Source organism: Dendropsophus ebraccatus, chromosome 6, assembly GCF_027789765.1.
Source record: "Dendropsophus ebraccatus isolate aDenEbr1 chromosome 6, aDenEbr1.pat, whole genome shotgun sequence".
Taxonomy (NCBI): Eukaryota; Metazoa; Chordata; class Amphibia; order Anura; family Hylidae; genus Dendropsophus; species Dendropsophus ebraccatus.
Window position 1 is genome coordinate 39,434,642 of NC_091459.1, and position 21,660 is coordinate 39,456,301.

The 21,660-nt window shown below is 41.3% G+C and overlaps 1 protein-coding gene and 1 long non-coding RNA gene across 8 annotated transcripts in view; one reads left to right on the forward strand and one right to left on the reverse strand.

The window, feature by feature from the left end:
* The window catches only part of FYN (FYN proto-oncogene, Src family tyrosine kinase), a 145,396-nt gene that overhangs the window by 11,390 nt on the left and 112,346 nt on the right, over positions 1–21,660 (reverse strand). For 6 of the 7 annotated variants that reach the window (XM_069974852.1, XM_069974850.1, XM_069974853.1 and 3 more), the window contains 6 exons: positions 17,457–17,714; positions 14,062–14,158; positions 9,747–9,845; positions 6,291–6,394; positions 5,129–5,278; positions 1,889–2,053 (listed from right to left, as the gene is read on the reverse strand). In XM_069974852.1, the coding sequence (XP_069830953.1) occupies positions 1,889–2,053; positions 5,129–5,278; positions 6,291–6,394; positions 9,747–9,845; positions 14,062–14,158; positions 17,457–17,703 (862 nt within the window). In that variant the 5' untranslated portion in view covers positions 17,704–17,714. Of the gene's footprint in view, positions 1–1,488; positions 1,645–1,888; positions 2,054–5,128; positions 5,279–6,290; positions 6,395–9,746; positions 9,846–14,061; positions 14,159–17,456; positions 17,715–21,660 lie in introns of all 7 variants that reach the window. The other variant, XM_069974856.1, reaches the window with a different exon arrangement.
* On the forward strand, positions 8,960–21,335 carry LOC138795575 (uncharacterized). The gene is made up of 3 exons (XR_011363633.1): positions 8,960–9,054; positions 11,673–11,802; positions 20,478–21,335. It is a non-coding gene; the product is annotated as an uncharacterized lncRNA (long non-coding RNA).

Sequence of the window (21,660 nt, forward strand, 5' to 3'; positions counted from 1 at the left end):
CGGCTCCTTTAGAATCAAAGGAGCCGCGTCATAGAGGGGAGGGAATTCCCTCCTACTGGGGGCGAGACGGCCTGCCTTCTGTGCTTCAGCTCTGGCCCGATGCCTGTGAATACAATGGTACTGTACATGGGAACTGGGCCGCAGTTCAAAAACCGGACTGTGGCTCCGGCTTCCCGGTGACAGCGCCGTTCTATCCGTTGGTCATATTAAAGAGGATGTACCTGATGGTACATCCTCTTTAAATACCAATAACAGTACTATATAAACATACTGTTCTACACACTCTGTAAACTTCAGGCATGCACTTACTAATCTACAAAAACTCACATAGTAGCATGGGATCTTTATCTAGAGATTTGTTTTAGAACTAAAAAGGATCAGTGCCGAAAAAAGGACCACTACAATTCCTTGTTGTCACCAACACAACTGAGTATGTGAGTGCAACCCTAAAATCCCCAAATGTTCAGAAAACCTACATAGATTCCCATAAATTTCAGATAATAGATCCCATACTCAGAGTTCCACAGCAAATAACAAACATAACAATACATGCACAAGAGCACAATACTTAGAAAGTCTATGGGCACTGAGCTGGAGCATGGAAGAAATTATTTCATCAGAAAATAATTGATCAAGAAATTCACTTAATATTTTTATACTTCACTCAGAATTGAAATTTGTTTTTTTCTGTTTATTCTCTAAAACGTCTCACAGTTATTCTCATATAGCTGCTATTAGGATGGGCTCTAACTGTAAAATTGTAGGATCATAAATTGTAAGCTCTAGTGATCAGAGCCCTCACTCCTCACGTTTGAGTCTCTGTAATGTCTGATTTTGTCAATGTAAGTACCTCTAGGAAAGTGCTACGGAATGCGTTGGTGCTATATAAATAAAATTATTCTCCAGTCAAACAACTTTCCTAAATGGCCATTGCCAAGTTATTGGGCAGTCCACCAGCTCTAATAGACAGATCCCTCCCCGTAAGAACACAGGGAAAGATCTATCCATGAGAGCTGATAGACCACCCTGATGACTTGGAGGTAAGTATAACTTTATTACTTTCTTTACACTGTCATCAACTGCAGACAACGCATCGCCATTACACAGCCACGGCTTGTGGCTGATAATTTTTAAACTTGCTGAAAGACAATGATCAGCTGATGATCGGCTGATCGTTGTCTTAATTACATGGAGCGATATCTGCCCTGATTCGGCAAATAATTGCTCCATGTAATAGGGCCCTAGCTCTTCGTAGACACCAGGTTGGGGAAAAGTAGGATCTGCACCTTGGATTCTAACACATGAGATCCTTTGTCCCCAGTGGAGATAAATAATTTCGGGGGAGTGGGGAGAATGGGGAGATGACAGTCATTTATTGCATGAGGGCAGCTTACAATAAACTTACAGTGGTAGCAACTCTTTCCTAGCTTGTTTTTTGCTGGAAAATTTACCTAACATCTCCTACATAAATCAATGGGTCCACCTTACCATACCACACTTCAGCGAAACAGCCCTGACCGAGCTTCTGTTGCAGAAGTATTGTGCTCCGTGAAACTTCCCATGCATCCTTAGCCAATCCAACAGTTTGTGGGGTATAACTTGTTGCAATCATTGTTAAATTATAACACAAACCATCAGCTTTCTCTACAGAAAAGGAAATTAATGGAAAATAATTAAACCTACAGCATGCAGAGAGAAAGATGGAAGGTGATATATATATATATACCACTCTAACTCAATAAGCAATAAATATGCACTCAGAAGATGTTTTTGTCATGTGACTAGAAATACTGCAATTTTAGGCCCCCATTTTGCCTCACTTTCCATCTTTCCTTTCATTGCTCCACAATAGAGCAGTTGATTTGAAGGAGATATTTTGACTGCGTACCCATCCATACTTCCCCAAACTGCCCATTGCCCAGCCTCTTGATCAGCTGGAGGGATTCTCTTGGAATTTCCCAGACATCTTTGGTTTTGACAGACAGGTCAGTAAGCCTTGGCATTCCTTTATGGCAGGGTACTACCAAGCGGCAACACAGACCAGCAGCTCTCTCTGAGAGGCAGGAAACAGGAAGAAAGCACAGGAAAGAAACAATATGACACACAGAATTGGAGCAAGGCATGGTATCTCAAGAAAGAAACATATGACCTTAAAGTGAATGTACCACCAGGAGGATGGCGGTGCTGGGGTCCTTTTTTGAACCAGGGCCCAGTTCCTGCGCATGGCGCCAGTCTATTCCCATACACCGGCCCGGCGTGAAGCACTGGGGACAGGCCCACCGGCCCCTAGTGTGAAGATCTCCCTCCCCTCTGTGACACGGCTCCATTGATTCTAACAGAGCCATGTCACTGAAGGAAGGGGGTTTTGTAACACTGAGGGCCGGCGGGCCCGTCCCCAGTGCTTCATGCTGGGCCAGTGCTTCGGAATAGACCAGCGCCATGTGCGGGAACCGGGCAAGAAAAGGAGTGCGCACTGTTGTGATTGATAGTTTACTTTGCAGGTTAGATCCTTAGCGTGAAGATATGCAAGTTCCTTAAAGAGTGCCTTAAAGGGGCAGTCCGGATTTTTTTTTCCTAATCAATTGGTACCAGAAAGTTATAAAGATTTGTAATTTGCTTCTATTTAAAAATCTTATGTCTACGAGTACTTCTCAGCTGCTGTTCGTCCTGCAGGAAGTGATGTATTCTCTCCAGTCTGACACAGTGCTCTCTGCTGCCACCTCTGTCCATGTCAGGAAATGTCCAGAGCAGCAGCAAATCCCCATAGAGAACCTCTCCTGCTCAGGACAGTTCCTGTCACAGACAGAAGTGGCAGCAGAGAGCACTGTGTCCGACTGGAAAGAAAATACCACTTCATGCAGGACATACAGCAGCTGATAAATACTGGAAGACTTGAGATTTTTAACTAGGAGTAAAACACAAATCTATATAACTTCTTGGTACCAGTTGATTTAAAAGAAAAAATAAGTTCCCTTACTTTCAAAAATAACATTGCATTGCATCACGGAATTGCATCATGTTCTTCAAGGTCATAGGGGGAGATTTATCAAACATGGTGTAAAGTGAAACTGGCTCAGTTGCCCCTAGCAACCAATCAGATTCCACATTTCATTCCTCACAGACTCTTTGGAAAATGAAAGGTGGAATCTGATTGGTTGCTAGGGGCAACTGAGCCAGTTTCACTTTACACCACATTTAATAAGTCTCCCCCAAAGTGTTTATCTTGTCTGTTTCACAATTCACACACAATTTACAAGATTAAACTGAGACAAAGCTTTAGGCCCAGAACACATCCTCAAAAGGGCTAAAGGGGGTTCCTGCACCAGATAAGCAGAAGCTTTAGCATGTGACTGAGACATACAGTACATTACAGGGCTCTATATCTGTTTCAGCCAATCAATGGCCTACAAATACTGGTAATCCTGACTATTATACTGCTGAGAAAAAAGAGATTGTTGTAATAAGAGCAGGTGTATTGCATCATCTCATACAGAAGTGGCACCAGCTAGCTGCCGAAAAATCACTTTCTTACAATGTAGATGAATTATCTGTACATGTATCCAACAAGCTAGCACATACAATAAACCAATAATAAACAGTATTCTATGCATCGCAACTTTCACCGGGCCCGGTACTAGAGCAGATTGCCGACTGGCAGCATGGGGTTAAAGGAGAAGTGGCTTGAAAACTGAAAAATGACAGAAAGGCAAGGGGCTGCGGGAACATAATAAAGTAAGTATACTCAGTAATCCCGATGCCTGTAGCAACGCTCCTGGGTTTTACTGACAGCTGATGACCTCCTACAGCAACGTCACATACCCGGTTGATAGATAAGCCATTCAACCTATCAGTGAATGGGGTGGGACACTGCTGCATCAGAAGATCCATGACACAGTGACACTGCAGCTGGAGGAGCTGGGTATGTGACATACCTGGGTGCCAGCCCAAAATGAAAAAGCCAAAAATGAAAAAGCAAAGGGCACAGGTAAGTATACTTTATTTAAAGAGGATGTACCATCAGGTACATCCTTTTTAATATGGCCCACGGATAGAACGGCGCTGTCATAAGGGAAGCCGGTGCCGTGGTCCGTTTTTTGAACCGCGGCCTGATTCCTGTGTACAGCGCCGTTCTATCCACGGGTAGCTCCATTGATCCTAAAGGAGCCGCGTCATAGAGGGGAGGGAATTCCCTCCCACTGGGGCGGGCCGGCCCGCCTCCAATGCTTCAGCCTCGGGTTCAAAAAACAGACAGCAGCAGCGGCTTCCCTGTGACTGCGCCGTTCTATCAGTGGGTCATATTAAAGAGAATGTACCTGATGGTACATCCTCTTTAAGTATATTTTTTACTTTCATGGGTCTTTTTCTTTAAGTAAGAAGCCACCAGCTGTCAGAATCCGATGCAGGTGGTTCTGATCGGTCAGTGACACTAGCAGCTCTTATCACTGACACACTGCTATAGATTGCAGCGTTAAGTGGGGTTTAATGATGGATATCAGCGTGACTGCTAGGGTATGTCATTACGTTGACACTTGTGGAGAGAGCCAGCAGATGGAAAAGTGCTCATGCCGAAGCAGCGCTGCACACCTTTAAGTCCCCTCCACGTCGCCAAAGTATACACAGTACATTCCAATTACGCAGGGTATGGGTATTTGGAACGTATATAACTGTATGGCTGACATGAAGGGGTTAAAGATTCAATTGACAGAACTGGCCACTTACAAAAGATTGTGAAACATTTTTTTTTGTTCTGAAGCTTCGAGAATTACCAGCGAAACAGATTTGCTGGAAACATCTGGTTGAACACATTAGTGGAATCCAGACTCCAGAATCCTGATATGACCCAGGGTCTGAAACAAAGGCTGGTGAAATGGCTATAAAATATATATTATATTTCCACTGCACTGGAACAGATTATATCACTAGCTGAGTGAATGAGTCACTGGCAGGCGGCAGACATGTTTTATGCTTCATAATGAAAGCTGAGAACAGCTTCATGGGAATCACCATAAATATTACACTAGAGCATAAAGCTGCTCTATTATTCCAAAGAACAACTTACAAAGACATGCAGTCTATATGTATGAATATCATTCTGTGTAGTACTGTGTAACATTGATAGCAGTCATACCTGAATAATGATGAACAAGCTGCTGAAGGGTTTCAAATTGGGCCCTCGTTGTTATGTAATAGCCGCCATTGTCAAGTTTCCGGATCTTATAGTGTTTGACATGATCTCCTTTCATGTCATCCCAGTCACGAATAGACAATGAATAGGCACCTGTAAAGAGAATGCATCTTATTTTGTAACCTATATCTGACCTACACTAAAACCTTCTTTAAAGCTAATGTACCATCAGGTACATCGCTTCAGGTTTTTTACCTTAACAGATCGGCGCTGCCTGGTTCCTGCACACATCCTGCCCTGGAGCACTAGAGGCAGGCCCGCCAACCCCAGTGTGGCAGCGCCACACCACAGAGAGGAGGGGGTTTCGTCACACTGGGGGCTGGTGGGTCCACTCCCAGTGCTCTAGGGTGGGACAGTGCTCCCAAAAAGATCAGAGCCGTGAGTGGGAACTGGGTGGCAGTTCAAAAGAAGGACCGCGCCACAGGTAGCGACAATGTGTATTAAAATTTTGTGTGTGTGTCTGTCTGTGTCTGTATTTATGTAGCAGAGCTTTTTGTCTATGGTGATGTAGCAGAGGTGTGTGTATCTGTATGCATGTTTATGTAGTAGAGCTGTGTCTCTATGTAGCGGAGCTGTTTTGTATATAATGATGTAGCAGGGTTGTGTGTGGGTGTCTGTGGGGATGTTTATCTAGCAGAGCTGTGTGTGTCTCTGTATGTTGCAGAGCTGTGTGCGTCTCTGTATGTTGCAGAGCTGAGTTGACCCCCCTTACTGCATTGACCCCTTCATTGCCTTAGAACACCAGGGAAGCTAAAATAGCATGAAATATGTTTTTTTTTCCTGTTTTCAGTTATCTAAACCAGGGGTGCATTTTATAGTCTGTATATCATTTTTCAAAAACCCATGGGAAGATTTCAGAGAGAATGGCCAAGCTAATGTGTCAACAAAGGGGCAACAACGAGGTGAGGTGATTTCTTTAAATTGTTTTTCTATGAACATACCTTACATATAAACTGGTGTTATATACATTATGACAGATTTATCAAAGAAGGGAACATTCAGTCATAAATGTATCACAACGTACATCAATTAAGTAGTCTAGTTTTAACCTACTAAAATATGCCAATTTTTATATATGTAAGCCTTAGTGCTTATGGACCCTCACCTTTGGTGGTTTCACTTTCACGTATTAAGTAGGTACCCCTTGGATTACCAAAGGATAATAATTGTCGCTCTGCATCTTTTCTACCCAGTTTGCCAAAGTACCATCTAGAAAAGTGGAAATTGTAAAAAATTAATGACCATTGGATACATTTCAAGCAAACAACACATTTTTAAAGGGAATCTGTCATTAGGTTTATTCTGCCTTAAATGAGGGCAGCATATACTAGTGACAGACATGCTGAACAGATCGGTGTATAACTTACATCATTTTGATTAGCCATTCTCCTAATAAGCAGGAGAATAGGATTGTTGCCATACCCACCCCCCACCCTCTAGCTGCTGATGACAATTGACTGTCTATATACAACATGGATAGATAACTGCCACTTAGCAGCTGGTGGGCGGAGTTTTCTGCTTCTCATGAATAATAAGGCCTTCTGGGCTCATGTACATAATGGAGAGGGCTACTTATGGTCCATGTTATTCAGGAGGATAGCTCTAGATCAGCTGTAAAGGACAATGTAATTGATACATGATTCTGTTCAGCTTCTCTGTCACTAGTTTATGCTACTCTGAGATAGGACAGCCTAAACCTGCTGACAGAGTCTCTTTAAGTATCTTACATACACTACCGTTCAAAAGTTTGGGGTCACCCAAAAATTTTGTGTTTTCCATAAAAAGTCACACTTATTTACCACCATACGTTGTGAAATGAATAGAAAATAGAGTCAAGACATTGACAAGGTTAGAAATAATGATTTGTATTTGAAATAACATTGTTTTTACATCAAACTTTGTTTTCGTCTAAGAATCCACCTTTTGCAGCAATTACAGCATTGCACACCTTTGGCATTCTAGCTATTAATCTGTTGAGGTAAGCTGGAGAAATTGCACCCCACGCTTCTAGAAGCAGCTCCCACACGTTGGATTGGTTGGATGGGCACTTCTGGCGTACCATACGGTCAAGCTGCTCCCACAACAGCTCAATGGGGTTCAGATCTGGTGACTGCGCTGGCCACTCCATTACCGATAGAATACCAGCTGCCTGCTTCTGCTGTAAATAGTTCTTGCACAATTTGGAGGTGTGTTTAGGGTCATTGTCCTGTTGTAGGATGAAATTGGCTCCAGTCAAGCGCTGTCCACTGGGTATGGCATGGCGTTGCAAAATTGAGTGATAGCCTTCCTTATTCAGAATCCCTTTTACCCTGTACAAATCTCCCACCTTACCAGCACCAAAGCAACCCCAGACCATCACATTACCTCCACCATGCTTAACAGATGGCGTCAGGCATTCTTCCAGCATCTTTTCATTTGTTCTGCGTCTCACAAACGTTCTTCATTGTGATCGAAACACCTCAAACTTGGATTCATCCGTCCACAACACTTCTTTCCAGTCTTCCTCTGTCCAATGTCTGTGTTCTTTTGCCCATCTTAATCTTTTTCTTTTATTGGCCAGTCTCAGATATGGCTTTTTCTTTGCCACCCTGCCCTGAAGCCCAAAATCCCGCAGCCGCCTCTTCACTGCAGGTGTTGACACTGGTGTTTTGCGGGTACTATTTAATGAAGATGCCAGTTGGGGACCTGTGAGGCGTCTGTTTCTCAAACTAGAGACTCTAATATGCGTATCTTCTTGCTTAGTTGTGCAACGCGGCCTCCCACTTCTTTTTCTACTCTGGTTAGAGCCTGTTTGTGCTGTCCTCTGAAGGGAGTAGTACACACCGTTGTAGGAAATCTTCAATTTCTTAGCAATTTCTCGCATGGAATAGACTTTATTTCTAAGAACAAGAATAGACTGTCGAGTTTCAGATGAAAGTTCTCTTTTTCTGGCCATTTTGAGCGTTTAATTGACCCCACAAATGTGATGCTCCAGAAACACAATCTGCTCAAAAGGAATGTCAGTTTTGTAGCTTCTGTAACGACCTAGACTGTTTTCAGATGTGTGAACATGATTGCACAAGGGTTTTCTAATCATCAATTAGCCTTCTGAGTAGGGATGGTCCGAAACTGCCGAGGTTCGGGTTTGTATGAACCCGAACGCTCGGCATCAGATTCCCGCTGTCTGCCCGCTCCGTGGAGCAGGTGGTTACAGCGGGAGGACCGCCTGAAGAACTGGGATACAGCCTATGTATCTGAATCATTACCGAGAGTTCGGGTTCGTACGAACCCGAACCGAACTTGGATCGGACCATCCCTACTTCTGAGCCAATGAGCAAACACATTGTACCATTAGAACACTGGAGTGATAGTTGCTGGAAATGGGCCTCTATACACCTATGTAGATATTGCACCAAAAGCCAGACATTTGCAGCTAGAATAGTCATTTACCACATTAGCAATGTATAGAGTATATTTGTTTAAAGTGCTTCCACAGCTTCCATTCACAAGCAATAACAGACCAGATTACTTAAGAATTCTGATGGATCCTATAGACTTACAGTGGGATCAGTCATGTTTCCATTATTTTGGTTAGCAAAAATAGTTCTGAAAACTAAACAGTTACTTTTACATTATATACTACATTAAAGGGGAAAAAACAGCAATGTGAATAGAGCCTTAAAGGGAATGTGCCTTTAGAAAATGGCTTAATGTTTAAGTAATGTTAAACATATATTGTAAGAATTTCTGATGACATTTTTCTTTTTTCTATCTATATTTTATTTAGATAATATTTATATGTATTATAAATATATCCAGCTCTTTGTGGAATGACCCCTTCAAAAGTCACAGTGCGTGCTCAGTAATGTTTCACATTCATCTTCATCAAGGTCTGTCTATTCATCTTCATCAAGGTCTGTCTATTATTGTATATGTTAAAGGAGAAGTCCAGCCTTTTTTCAAATTTTATTACAAGTACATACTAACCTCCCCCTGTGAGTGGCAAGACTGGCCTCGGGACCCCTGCTGGGCTTCAGGATCTCCGGTGCTGACATGTCACAACCTGGCTGATGGACTAGCTGCTCAGCCTTTCAGTGACTGGGTGGGATGTCGCTCCAGTCACTGATTGGCTGACCAGCCAGTCCATTAGCTGGGACAGGCCTTTCCCCTCCGAACAACGTCATCACGATTCGGGGGAAAATGCCTTCCGACGGGGGTCCTGTGGCCAATCCCGCCACTCACACGAGCATGGGGAGAGGTAAGTTTGTACTTGCAGTCAATTTTCCCCCTGCCCCTATTGGCTGCCAAATTTTAAAAATGGCCGGACCTATCCTTTAATGAATCTTGCTGTAAAGCATATCAATAATTGCTGTTAAAAAGGCATCCTCCACAACAATGTACAAAAAATAAATAAAAAAATTATAGTCAGAAAATAGAAACAGATTAGTATCATTCAATCTGTAAAAGAAAATCTAGGGGATACATGCCCTTTAACCTCTTCTCCTCTTTTAAAGTCCAAAACAATGAAATTGTTTCTATAAGAAAAAAGGATAGGAAATAAATATATAATAAAAATACATACTCTTCAGCCTGGATGGAATCCACTGGCGCCACATAGTTACTTGGAATATAACCAGTCCCTCCAGTTGTCAGAGAGCGAGCCTCCCACCAATCCCCTTCACTGCAGACAGACAGACAAAATAAAAGGATTAATAGAAAGGTACAAAAGAGAACACAAATATAATAGGAGTGGAGTATTGCTATAAAAAAAAGCCACATGCAATAACCTTTTGTGTGACTTGATACTTAACCCCTAGTGGCACTTTGTCACCAATTTTACCTGCATCACTGCAACAGCAAATCGTGTTCAAAGGGTTTTTTCCAATTTAATTTTACTTGTCCCCTATCCAACCCCTACACCCCACTGACATGCTGCAACAGTACAGTAGTGCGAATATTTGAACAGTTTCGGAGCTCCCGGCATCATGTACCATTACATCATGTACTTAGTTTCATCCGTATTTGCGGACTGTGCACACAACATTGGAACAAGGCCTAAGATAGCTGTTAGGTTAAGGGGACATGTTACCCTTCATATATCCAGCTGTGCTTCTAGAATATAGAAAATTGTTGTTCTACAAAGAGGCTTTCCCAAGCTCCTGAAAGTCTGAGGGCTGTAATGCCTCCTTACTACCCCTCCCATCCTGCTCCCTGTTTAATTGAAAGTCAGGGCTTAGCTAGTAGCTGTCCAATGGTGGGGGAGGGCTGTACCACTGAGACAGACCACACTTCGCCGAGGTGGGCCCTGGGCCCTAATACCGCATAGGACCCGTAGCAGTTGCGTGATCTGCCTCTATGTTATCTATGTTACTGCTAACAGTGTCCAGCAGTTTAGAACAAAAGTACAGCTGACAGAGTCCCTTTAAAAATAACTAAGAAATATTTGTCTACAGATGAATGAATGCAATAGTATGCTATACTGGCACTTATTATCTGCACGGAAATATATAATAGAGGTTGGTTGTTTAAATCAGGTGATCTATCCTTTCCTGTATATCACAGTGTGAGGATCAATACAGTGAATTTCAAAGGTGATTCTGCAAGTTATAAAAGCAATTTTAAAAGAAGTAATAGAATGGAGGTAGCGTCCCCTAGGAATGGCACATATTACATTTTCTCCAGATGACTGGCATTTTGACAGTGACTACCTAGCATATAGCAGTACAGGGCTATGAAAGGATAGATCATTGATCCATGATGTGAATCACATTTCTCAGGAACCTCTGTTTCTTTACTGGGAACACACAAGTGGAATGTAATCGATAGTCACGGGGAAGTATATCATGTAGCCTAGACTGGAAAAGCTGCAAAAGAGTTGATGTTAATTCAATAGCCTTATTACATTATATCAGGACAGATGCTGAATAGCAGATATATGACAGTCCTCTGTATCATAACTGGGAGCATGTGTCAGTATCGGAGCATACTGTTTAAGTATTCTCTATATGCGGCATGTATCACCCTGAAGGGGTTGGATATAAGGGCACACAGATGTCATAGATGGGAGGGGTCCCTCACTATAATAAGGGAGAATTTCAGAATGTCTGAAAGCCGCCATGTGCTAATGCAGCAACAAAGGAAGAAGAAGTGAAAATGCACAATGCGTCCACTAGATGGCAGCCTTTTACTAGCTGCATGCTGACACCCACTAATGCCTCTTGTAGTCTATGAAACGTAGATCAGGACGTTCAAGTATTTGGCAGAGTGCTTTACTTAACAGTGGGCGCTGCAGACAAATAAATGAATAGGCAGATATGCCCACTGCAATGATCTCACAAGCTGGCAGCACAAGACGGCACATACACATTTATAACAGTCATCTCAATATGTCACATAAATAGATTTTTGAAAAAAATTAATGACAAAATGAAGGCTGTTATTTGTACGTGTTGCAATGAGCATATATTACATTATTTATCAATCTAAAATACATTTCTTTTGTTCCCAGGATAACTATAAGCTCTGCAGATGTCACATGTGCCACGTGTCTAGTTGCATACAAACAAGAGACTCCTTTCTCAGCGTATGGAAACATCCTAGAGGCAACCCCTCAGCACACTTCTACAATGTAACACGGGGTAGGAACAATAGAAATGTCACACCAATGTACAGGCACATTCTAGCCTATAATTTATATCAATATTACTGTAAATTTTTTACTGAAAAAAAAAGAATGTATACTGTACTCTATTGACAGCATAGTTCCTTACTCCACCTCACCTACCTGGCTCTGCTTGATTGTCAGTCATCTGGAAGCAGATTCCTGACTGCCATTTGGGCAAGGATAAGAATGGGAGGGGGGGTGAGGAGGCGTTACACCGCCCAGGACTTTAGAAGCATGGGAAAACCTCTTTGCGCAGGAAAATCAAATCATTTTTCTACAGACAGAAATCACAAAATGTATAGTACATAGTACTAGGGTGTTGGTGCCAGCGGGCTGTATGGCCAGTTCTCTCTTGCTCATTTGTGACTATAAGATGGCACTAACTAACAGGCCAGTTAACTGTAAGCTTGAAGAGAATTGCCTGTAAGTGATGTGGTCTGAGAGGGGTGAACAGGATCTACTCTAATAGGGTATAAGGGTTTTCTCATACAAACATTCATTAAAATTATGGTATTCATCTCATTTCTGGCAATGCAGCATTACAGGGTTTTACTTCCACAGCTTAATTCAGCCTATAGCTATGGATTACTGAGGCCTAGTAGAGAATAAAGGTATAAAAATGGATTAAGGACTATACCTATATTATATGCTCTAAAGAAGGAATAATAGTACATTAGCTATATGCCATTTCCAAACACAGTGGACTTTTCTTCCCTAAGTATATCAGCTGTATATCAGCAATCCATACTTATTGCAGATTTACAAAAAAATGGGAAGGTGATAGTTTTATTTAAGGTGGTCTGTATTTTTACTGAATGCTACTGTCAACAAAAAATGCGGATCCCATAGACTTCTATTGGCTAATTGTCCTATTTTTTTGTGGAATCGATAGTGTGAATAGCCCAATAGAAATAAACATGCCTTAAATTTGTCCGTAATTACGGATCAGCAATCATGGACAAATTTATGGAACATGTGAATAAGGCCTAAGGACTGGTGTGTTCTACTATTGTAAAGGACGAATCTAGATGTGCACAGAAGTCTGGAGATTCTGAGCTGTCATCCACAAACTGTATGTCCAGTCTGCATCACTATAGAAGTCCTGTAGCCTCCTTCCTTTCTCTAATGCTATACCAGTACAATAACCATCACCATCACAGTGGTCTGTGTACTATGTTAGGCTATGTTCACACAACACATCTTTTCGTAAAAGTACAGCCATTGTTGCAATCGGCAACAATGGTAGTACTTTTCACAAAAAGATACGTTGCCTTATGTTCTATGGAATCCCGGCCGGGATCTCTTGTGGCGCCGTAGAAAACTGACATGTCAGTTTTCTGCGGCTGCTATTCAGTGAGCAGTGGCCGCAGAAAAGCATGTCAGTGCACACTATGGAGCGAGCGGCTCCGGCCACACTCCATAGTGTGCTGTGGGGAGTTCTGATGCGGGCGCGCAGAACTCTGCGGCTGCAAAGATCATTCGGCTGGTACTGCAGTACCGGCCGGGATGATCTTTTCAGAGACTGGCCGCTCCGTGACCCGGCTGGTCTCATACAGTGTGTGAACATAGCCTTAGATTGTATTATTATTTAATAATAATGAAACTATATGGCAGGTGGAGTGACTAGTGAAGTCGTCTCCATTTAAGCTCTAACCCATCGGCAAATTCGCCATGTGCTTTCCTCCATAAAGAACACGTTTCTCAGTCTTGTCATGCATTCCATACAAATCTGTGAGCGGAATGCAAAGAGAAGACACTTGTGAACACGACATTGTATACGTATCGCCCTGCTGCCAATGTCGCTGTCTAAAATTACATCGACTTAATTCGCTTCGTATGCCTTCCCCTATAACCCAGACTACAAAGCGGCGGCCCATATATCTGAATTATTTCCTGGTACAACAACTAACACAGGCTTGGTTAGGTAGCTGAAGATATTTCTGTACAATGAGAAACAATGCGGATGCCTAACAAGCTAGACCTGTTGTGAGTCATTTTACACACAGAATGACGGATTCTTCCTCTGTGCTGAATTCTTTTACAAAATGTGAAATATACGTCGACAATGACTGGTTGTAAAGGAGAACATGAATGATACACTTGTCCCTAGTGGCCACTTCTCCTTTGTGTTGTTTTTCCATGACTTTCACATTAATCATTGGCGTAACATGAAACTAAATAAAACGTAACTATAAGCCAATGAAAAACCCCTAAAACTGCGACCAGCACTTACGAGCTATTAAGTATCTGGAACTTCTCTCCTTTTTGAAAACTTAGGTCATCTTCTGTCCTTGCTTCATAGTCGTAAAGGGCGACAAAAAGTGTAACTCCTATGGAGCAAAAGCAGATCACATATTAAGTGGCATTACATTAGCTCATACATTAAACAGTTCTGGCACGAATTAGCGGCTAACAGTATAACTCAATCTGATTCAATCCATATGCTATGGCTTAGAAGAGCCCCGACCATTTCTGACAGGCTTGTAGAGGACGTAATTTCCCCTTTAATCAATGGAGACTCATTTTCATTGCGGAGAGTGTGGAATGTGCAGCCATTATGCTTAACAAAGCTGGAATTTAGCATCTAGTATTATAATTCAGTTAACGTTCTGCACGGAAATGCTCAGTATATTGGAACGGTTTCATTCTTTCTCGGCTTGGTTGTCCTGGGTAATGTCAAATTTTGGCAGCGACATTTTTGAGCGAGTACAAATCCGGTTCTTTTCTGTTTCACTTGGAACCGTATTTGTCGAAAGAATTAAAAGGTTTTACATTCTATTATTTATCCCCGTACCAGAACACGGCTATCTATCCCGGTCACCATTGTGGACAATGTTTCAGAGATAGGAGCTATTGCATGGAAAGTAAACCGTTTTCCGGAAATAGATGGAAAATATTTTTCTACTGATTACTTTGTTATAAATAAATACATGAATAATTAAATAAAATCTTATTAAAATAAATAAATAAAACCTACTGTATGTTATCAAGCTTATAATAGGCAAAGTTTCCTGTGTTTTTTTTTTTTACTGAATTGTCTAGCATTAGAAAAATGTGGTGTCTGTTCCAATGGATACTTAAAAACATCTGTGCACATGTGGACAGTGAATCTGTTAGACAATGACAGGCTGGATACCACTGATACTAGGGTGCACGGTATATACAGCCACATTCAATTACCCAGCACAGCTTCATTTTCTTTTAAGAGGAATCAGAAAATGTAATATTCCATCTCAGTTTATTCGTTATACTATCTGGGCTGTTCCTTCATTGATCCTCTATGCAAGCTGCAACCTATACACGAGTTGTAGGTAAGGCTAGGTTCACACTACTTTTTTTCATCTGTTTTTTTCATCCATTTTTTGCAAAAAACGGATGAAAAACGGATGGAAAAAACGAATACATGTGTGTGCATCCGTTTTGATCAGTTTTTCTATTGAATTCCATTATAAAAAAAAAACTGATCAAAAAGGATCAGTTTTTTTATAACGGACGCAAAAGTGAGGTTGACTATGTTTTTGTGTATGTTAAAAAAACCTGATCTGTTTTTTTTTTTAAATAATGGAATTCAAATGGAAAAACAGATCAAAATGGATGCATACACATGCATCAGTTTTTTCCAACTGTTTTTCTACCATTTTTTGCAAAAAAAACGAATAAAAAAATGTAGTGTGAACCCAGACTACATCAAACATCAGTAAAGCCGGCCATCCACATCCATGTTAGCTGCACTCGAGCTTTTAAGTGAAATCAGCCAGTGATCTAAAGTGTATGGAGGACTCTCGATTATCCCCCTACGGCAGACGTGGGGGACCTAAAGATTCCGCAATCCTCTGTCAGGTATATTGTATACAAATGGTGAGCTGGAAAGTACTCTTGTATTTATAATATTGAATAACGCTTCCCCAATATCTAGATATTGGGGAAATTTATCAAACATGGTGTAAAGTGAAACTGGCTCAGTTGCCCCTAGCAACCAATCAGATTCCACCTTTCATTTTCCAAAGAGACTGTGAGGAATGAAAGGTGGAATCTGATTGGTTGCTAGGGGCAACTGAGTCAGTTTCACTTTACACCATGTTTGATAAATCTCCCCCTATGTATTTAAATCGATACTTAGCCAGGAAAATACTAGAAGTGATATATCAGAAAATGCTTTATTGGTTATACCAAATTTTTGTTAAAAGCAGCAAAATATAAAAAACTTTATTTCGGCAGAATAGTCTTTTTAAAAAAAGCCACCTGTCACTATGTGCTGCCGTGTGCTCTCCACAGTTCGGCTCATGCCAGGGCATCAGGTTGCTAAGGCATTGCCCCACGCCCGGTGAGGTACATGCACAAGCTCTATTCTAATTAATAGGGCTCATGCACGGGACTTGCTGGGCGTGGGATGTTGCCATGGCAACCTGATCCCCCGACGTGAGCCACGTCTCTCCACGCCAAACTGTGGACAGCAGCACATAGTGACACTTAACCTTTATACAGTGAAGACATTCTGGATTAAACTTTGTACTGAAATCCACCAACCTTTAGATATTTTATTAATTCATTTTACTTCATTCAAGCACAAATCCATTTCCTATCAGATTTGCTGCAACATTCTCAATTCTGGAGTGGAGTTACCGCCACTTTCTTACCATGTGTTCTTATGTGTTGTCACTCACAGGCTGTAGTCAGAAATGATACTATTCTGTATATAATGTGTACTTGCCCTTTAGATTTAAAGGGGTACTCCAGTGATATTTTTTTTCTTTCAAATCAACTGGTGCCAGAAAATTATATAGGTTTGAAATTTACTTTTATTTAAAAATCTCAAGTCTTCTAGTACTTACCAGCTTCGGTGTGTCCTGCAGAAAGTGGTGTATTCTTTCCAGTCTGACACAGTGCTCTCTGCTGCCACCTCTGTCTGTGACAGGAACTGTCCAGAGCAGCAGCAAATCCCCATTGAAAACCTTTCCTGCTCTGGACAGTTCCAGTCACAGAGGTGGCAGCAGAGAGCACTGTGTCAAACTGGAAATACACCACTTCCTGCAGGACATACAGCAGCTGATAAGTACTGGAAAAGTTGAGATTTTTAAATAGAAGTAAATAACAAATCTACATAACTTTCTGAGACCAATTGATCTGATTTTTCTTTTTCACCCTCTAAAGGGGTTGTCCAGCAAAAATATTTTTCGTTCAAATGTCAGACAGTTATATAGACTTGTAATTTACTTCTATTAAAAAAATCTTCCTTTACTTATTAGCTGCTATATGCCCTGCAGGAAATGTTTTATTTTCAGTCTGACACAGTGCTCTCTGCTGACATCTCTGTCAGAGACAGGAACTTTGTCTCGGTTTTCTATGAATCCCCATAGAAAAACTCTCCTGCTCTGGACAGTTCCTGTCTCGTCCAGAGATGTCAGCAGAGAGCACTGTGTCAGACTGAAAATAAAACATTTCCTGAAGGGCATACAGCAGCTGATAAGTATGGAAAGCTTTGAGATTTTTTTAATAGAAGTAAATTACAAATCTCTGTCACTTTCTGACACCAGTTGATTTGAAAGAAAAATATTTTTGCTGGACAACACCTTTAATTCTTACACTTGAAAAAAAATTCATAAAATAAAAGAAGAGAATTGATCTTACCTGTTCCCCCTCTTGTGCGCAAGGTTCCTGTGTGTGATGAGGAATTCACGCCCCCGAAGACTGTAAGTCCCTGCCCCGCAGACCCATGGAAGTTGTTGTAATTTGGAATGGTGGTCACAGTGAAGCTAGGATAGTGCTGTGGAGTGGGATCTGTCCCATAGCGATACCCTAAGCTCTGAGTTAAACTGTTATCCCTCTCATCCGTCAGTTTGGTTGCTTCTTTATCCTTGCATTGCACACAGCCCATTATCTATGTCCCTGAAAAATGAAAAAACAAACAAAAAACATAAAGATAAAACATACTGTTAAGCAATTATGTGTGACAGTGAAACAATGGTCTTCAGCGTGCCAAGGCGCTACAGTGGTGATAGTAATTACATTCTTCTAAGTGATCTACCGCGGCTTCTGTTTACACAGCACACTTTACCCAGACATTACTTTTTAAACAGCGGAAACCTACACACACTGCTGAAACCGCTGTTTCTTTGGTGGATGCTATAATTCTGTCCATGCTGTGAAAAATGACTAGAAATGCAGGTACTTGTATTATATGGTCCGAAGACATAAGATAACCTCAAAGAGAATCACAGCTGTTGTCACCTTTAAAAAACGAACCCCCTTCCTATGCCATCTTGTGCAATACTATTAGCTTGAAAGCAAGATTATAGGTAACTTTAGATTTGTATTGGAAGTATGCAGATTAAGAAAAGAAACAAGTTAATAATGGATTGAAGGGATTATCAACATTTGAACATCCTAGAGGGTGGATCCATGTCTCATCTTTCCAGTATATATAGGCAAGTCTTATGCTGCGTTTACACGTAACGATTATCGTGAAAATTTGCGTGATAACGATCGAATTCGAACGATAATCGTACGTGTAAACGCAGCGAACGATCAAACGACGAGCGAGAAATCGTTCATTTTGATCTTTGAACATGTTCTCAAATCGTTGTTGATCGTTCGCAAAAAATTTGCAGATCGTTCCATGTGAACAGTCGTTTGCCGATTTAACCAATGTGTGAGATAGGCTTAAGCGATCGCAAAACGATCACAAAACAAATTTTCCGTATGATATATCGTATCGTCTAAACGCTGATCATTATGAAAAAAAAATCGTTACTCCTACATCATTATTCGTACGATCGGGCCAATTAACGTTTCGTGTAAACGCAGCAGTAGGGTCCTATTACACTGAGCGATTTTTAACGATTAACGACTAACAATAATCGTTCACCATATTACACAGAACGATAATCGTTAGCTACGATCGTTACTATGATCGTTATTGCGATTGTTACTATGATCGTTTATTCCTTCTGATCCCAGAAAAACAATGGACAATGTGCTATTACACTGAACGATTAGTGAAAAAACGCGGAACTTGAGCGAACGAACGTGGAATTACAGCGAATGATTAACGATAATTTTAGGTTCAGATCTAAATAAACGATCAACGACACATGAACGATTTTTCGATCGTTGCCTGCAATTACACAAAACGATTATCGTTTAAATTTGAATGATTTAACGATTTTTCGCACAATAATCATCCCGTGTAATAGGGCCCTTAGGTAACTGAGTATTAGATTGATGCTATACTTTTGGTGTTACAATTTACGCGAAATATGAGAACAGTAATGAAACTTCATACACCATTTACCACTCTTCAAATGTGTTTATAGTAGAGATTAGCGCAACTCGATCATACTCAAGTCAGATCATTTGGCATTTGATTACAGGTGGATGAAGAAGTTTGATGCAGCCCTGGAAAACATGGATACAACCTATTATAGATTTTTACAGGATTCCTCTGGGCTGCATCCAACTCCTTCAGCCATTGTTATTTAAATGCCAAATGATTGGACTCATGCTGGGTTTACACGGAGCGATAATTCGCCCAATCGTACGATTAACGATTTCGAAATAACGATTTTTCTTTTATAACGATCAGCATTTAGACGGAACGATATATCGTACAGAAAATTCATTTTCTGATCGTTTTGCGATTGCTTAAGCCTATCTCGCACATCAGTGAACGACTGTTTACACAGAACGATCGGCAAATTTTTTGCGAACGACGATTTAAGAACAAGTTAAAAGATCAAAATGAATGATTTCTCGCTCGTCGTTCGTTTGTTCGCTGCGTTTACACGTACAATTATCGTTCTAATTTGATCGTTATCGTGCAAATTCAAGCATGCTCATCTGTAGTTTACAGGTGTTATTGAGAATTTAAAAAAGCACTTACTTTCTTGAAAAAACCGCAGCACTGTTGCCCCCAGTGTTGTGTGTGGTATTAGAATTCAGCTCCATTCACTTCAATGCAACTGAGCTTCAAAACTATACTAAAACTGAGGACATGAAAGGTGCCTTTTATGGAAGAAAAGCAGCCTGAAAACCCCCTTTAAAGGGGTTATCCAGCGCTACAAAAACATGGCCACTTTTCCCCCTACTGTTGTCACCAGTTCAGGTGCGGTTTGCAATTAAGCTCCATTTACTTCAATGGAACTGAGTTTCAAACCTCCCCCACACTGGAGACAACAGTAGGGGGAAAAGTGGCCATGTTTTTGTAGCGCTGGATAACCCCTTTAATATTAGGGGTAACTCATGGTAGACTGTGGTAGTTGCTTGACATAGCTTGGTACTGATTGACAGCCTTTCCTGAGCGTGCAAGAAGAGGGACAAGTCTTCACTGCGCATGTGTACAGCTGCTGTATGTCCACATTCAGTAGCAGAGAATCCTGGAGGTGCTCGCATTGTATGGTCAGCTCTCCTGTCACACAGCACCAAAACCTCTGTAACCACACAGTTGATTTGTGTTTGGTCTTTTTTTTTTTTAACACAGAAAAGACCAAATATCGGAACAAAGAAAGCATGAACCAAAGTTTGGATATACTGTATGTATAAAATTGATTTAAACATAGAAAAATTACTAAAAAAGTAAAGCGAGTATATAGCAAAACCGCTTGCGATCACATGGCTGCTGATTTCTTTTTCTTTTTTTTTTCCCTGCTACAGATATGCTTTAAAGGAAAATAATTCCCCCTCCATCTGAAGTCCCAAATATCATGTGTAATACCCTTTCACACAACATTGAGAAAAGTAATCCTAATGTGTAAGCTGTTGGGTTGTTACTTGCATCCGCCCACTGCTTAAGGCCGAAAATTTTTAGCGTGCCAACTGAAAAGCAGCCAAAGGAGTGAAATGTGTCTGCAGGAGGCACTCTGCCACGCTATACACTAATGAACGTGGGATGAGGCAAGGGAATGTTCTGTACAAATCATCACTCCGAGATCATGTTATTCTCTAGCAGGATGCCATCATTTACTGCCTTGAATATAGGAAATGGAGAGACTAAGAACACTGACAATCACGCATAGAAGACGATAACAGCCAGATGCTACAGCACCTGCAGTGTTTACATGGCTGCAGTATGTGGAAATGTCACGTACAAGTTCTGTATCTGTAACGACAGTCATTTTCTTTCTCTGACGTACAGAAAAGCTGCTCTGCAGTGTTAGAGCTTACCTGCACAGATATGGCATTACTGAGAAGATTGATATGGATTTTATATAGACTCTGCAGTATAACCTTCTATCACTAATTTAAAGGAGAAGTTCCACAATTTTTAAAATTTGTCAGCTGGCGGGGGAACATAATAAACAACCACTACTTACCCCTCCCCATGCTTCTGCACAATGACTTGCTGCTCCAGGACCCCCGCCGGGCTCTGAGATCTTCTTTGGCTGTAACGTCACGACCCTGTTGATGGACTGCTGGCTCAGCTAGTCAGTGACTGGGGCAGGACACCACTGCAGTCACTGATTGGCTGAGCGGGCAATCCATCAGCTGGGTTGGGTATTTTACCTCGAGTCGTGGCGACATCAGAACTTGGGGGGAAAAGCCATTTGGCAGAGGTCCTGCTTCAGGGGCACGGGGAGAGGGAAATAGTGATTGTTTATTGTGTTGCCTGCTGAGAAATAAAAAAAAACCGCTGTATTTCTCCTTTAAATTTAGTTAACAGACATATACAGCATATACCTATGTATAGTATACAGAGAACCCCAAAGCAGATGTATAGGGGAAGATTTATCAAACATGGTGTAAAGTGAAACGGGCTCAGTTGCTCCTAGCAACCAATCAGATTCCACCTTTCATTCCTCACAGACTCTTTGGAAAATGAAAGGTAGAATCTGATTGG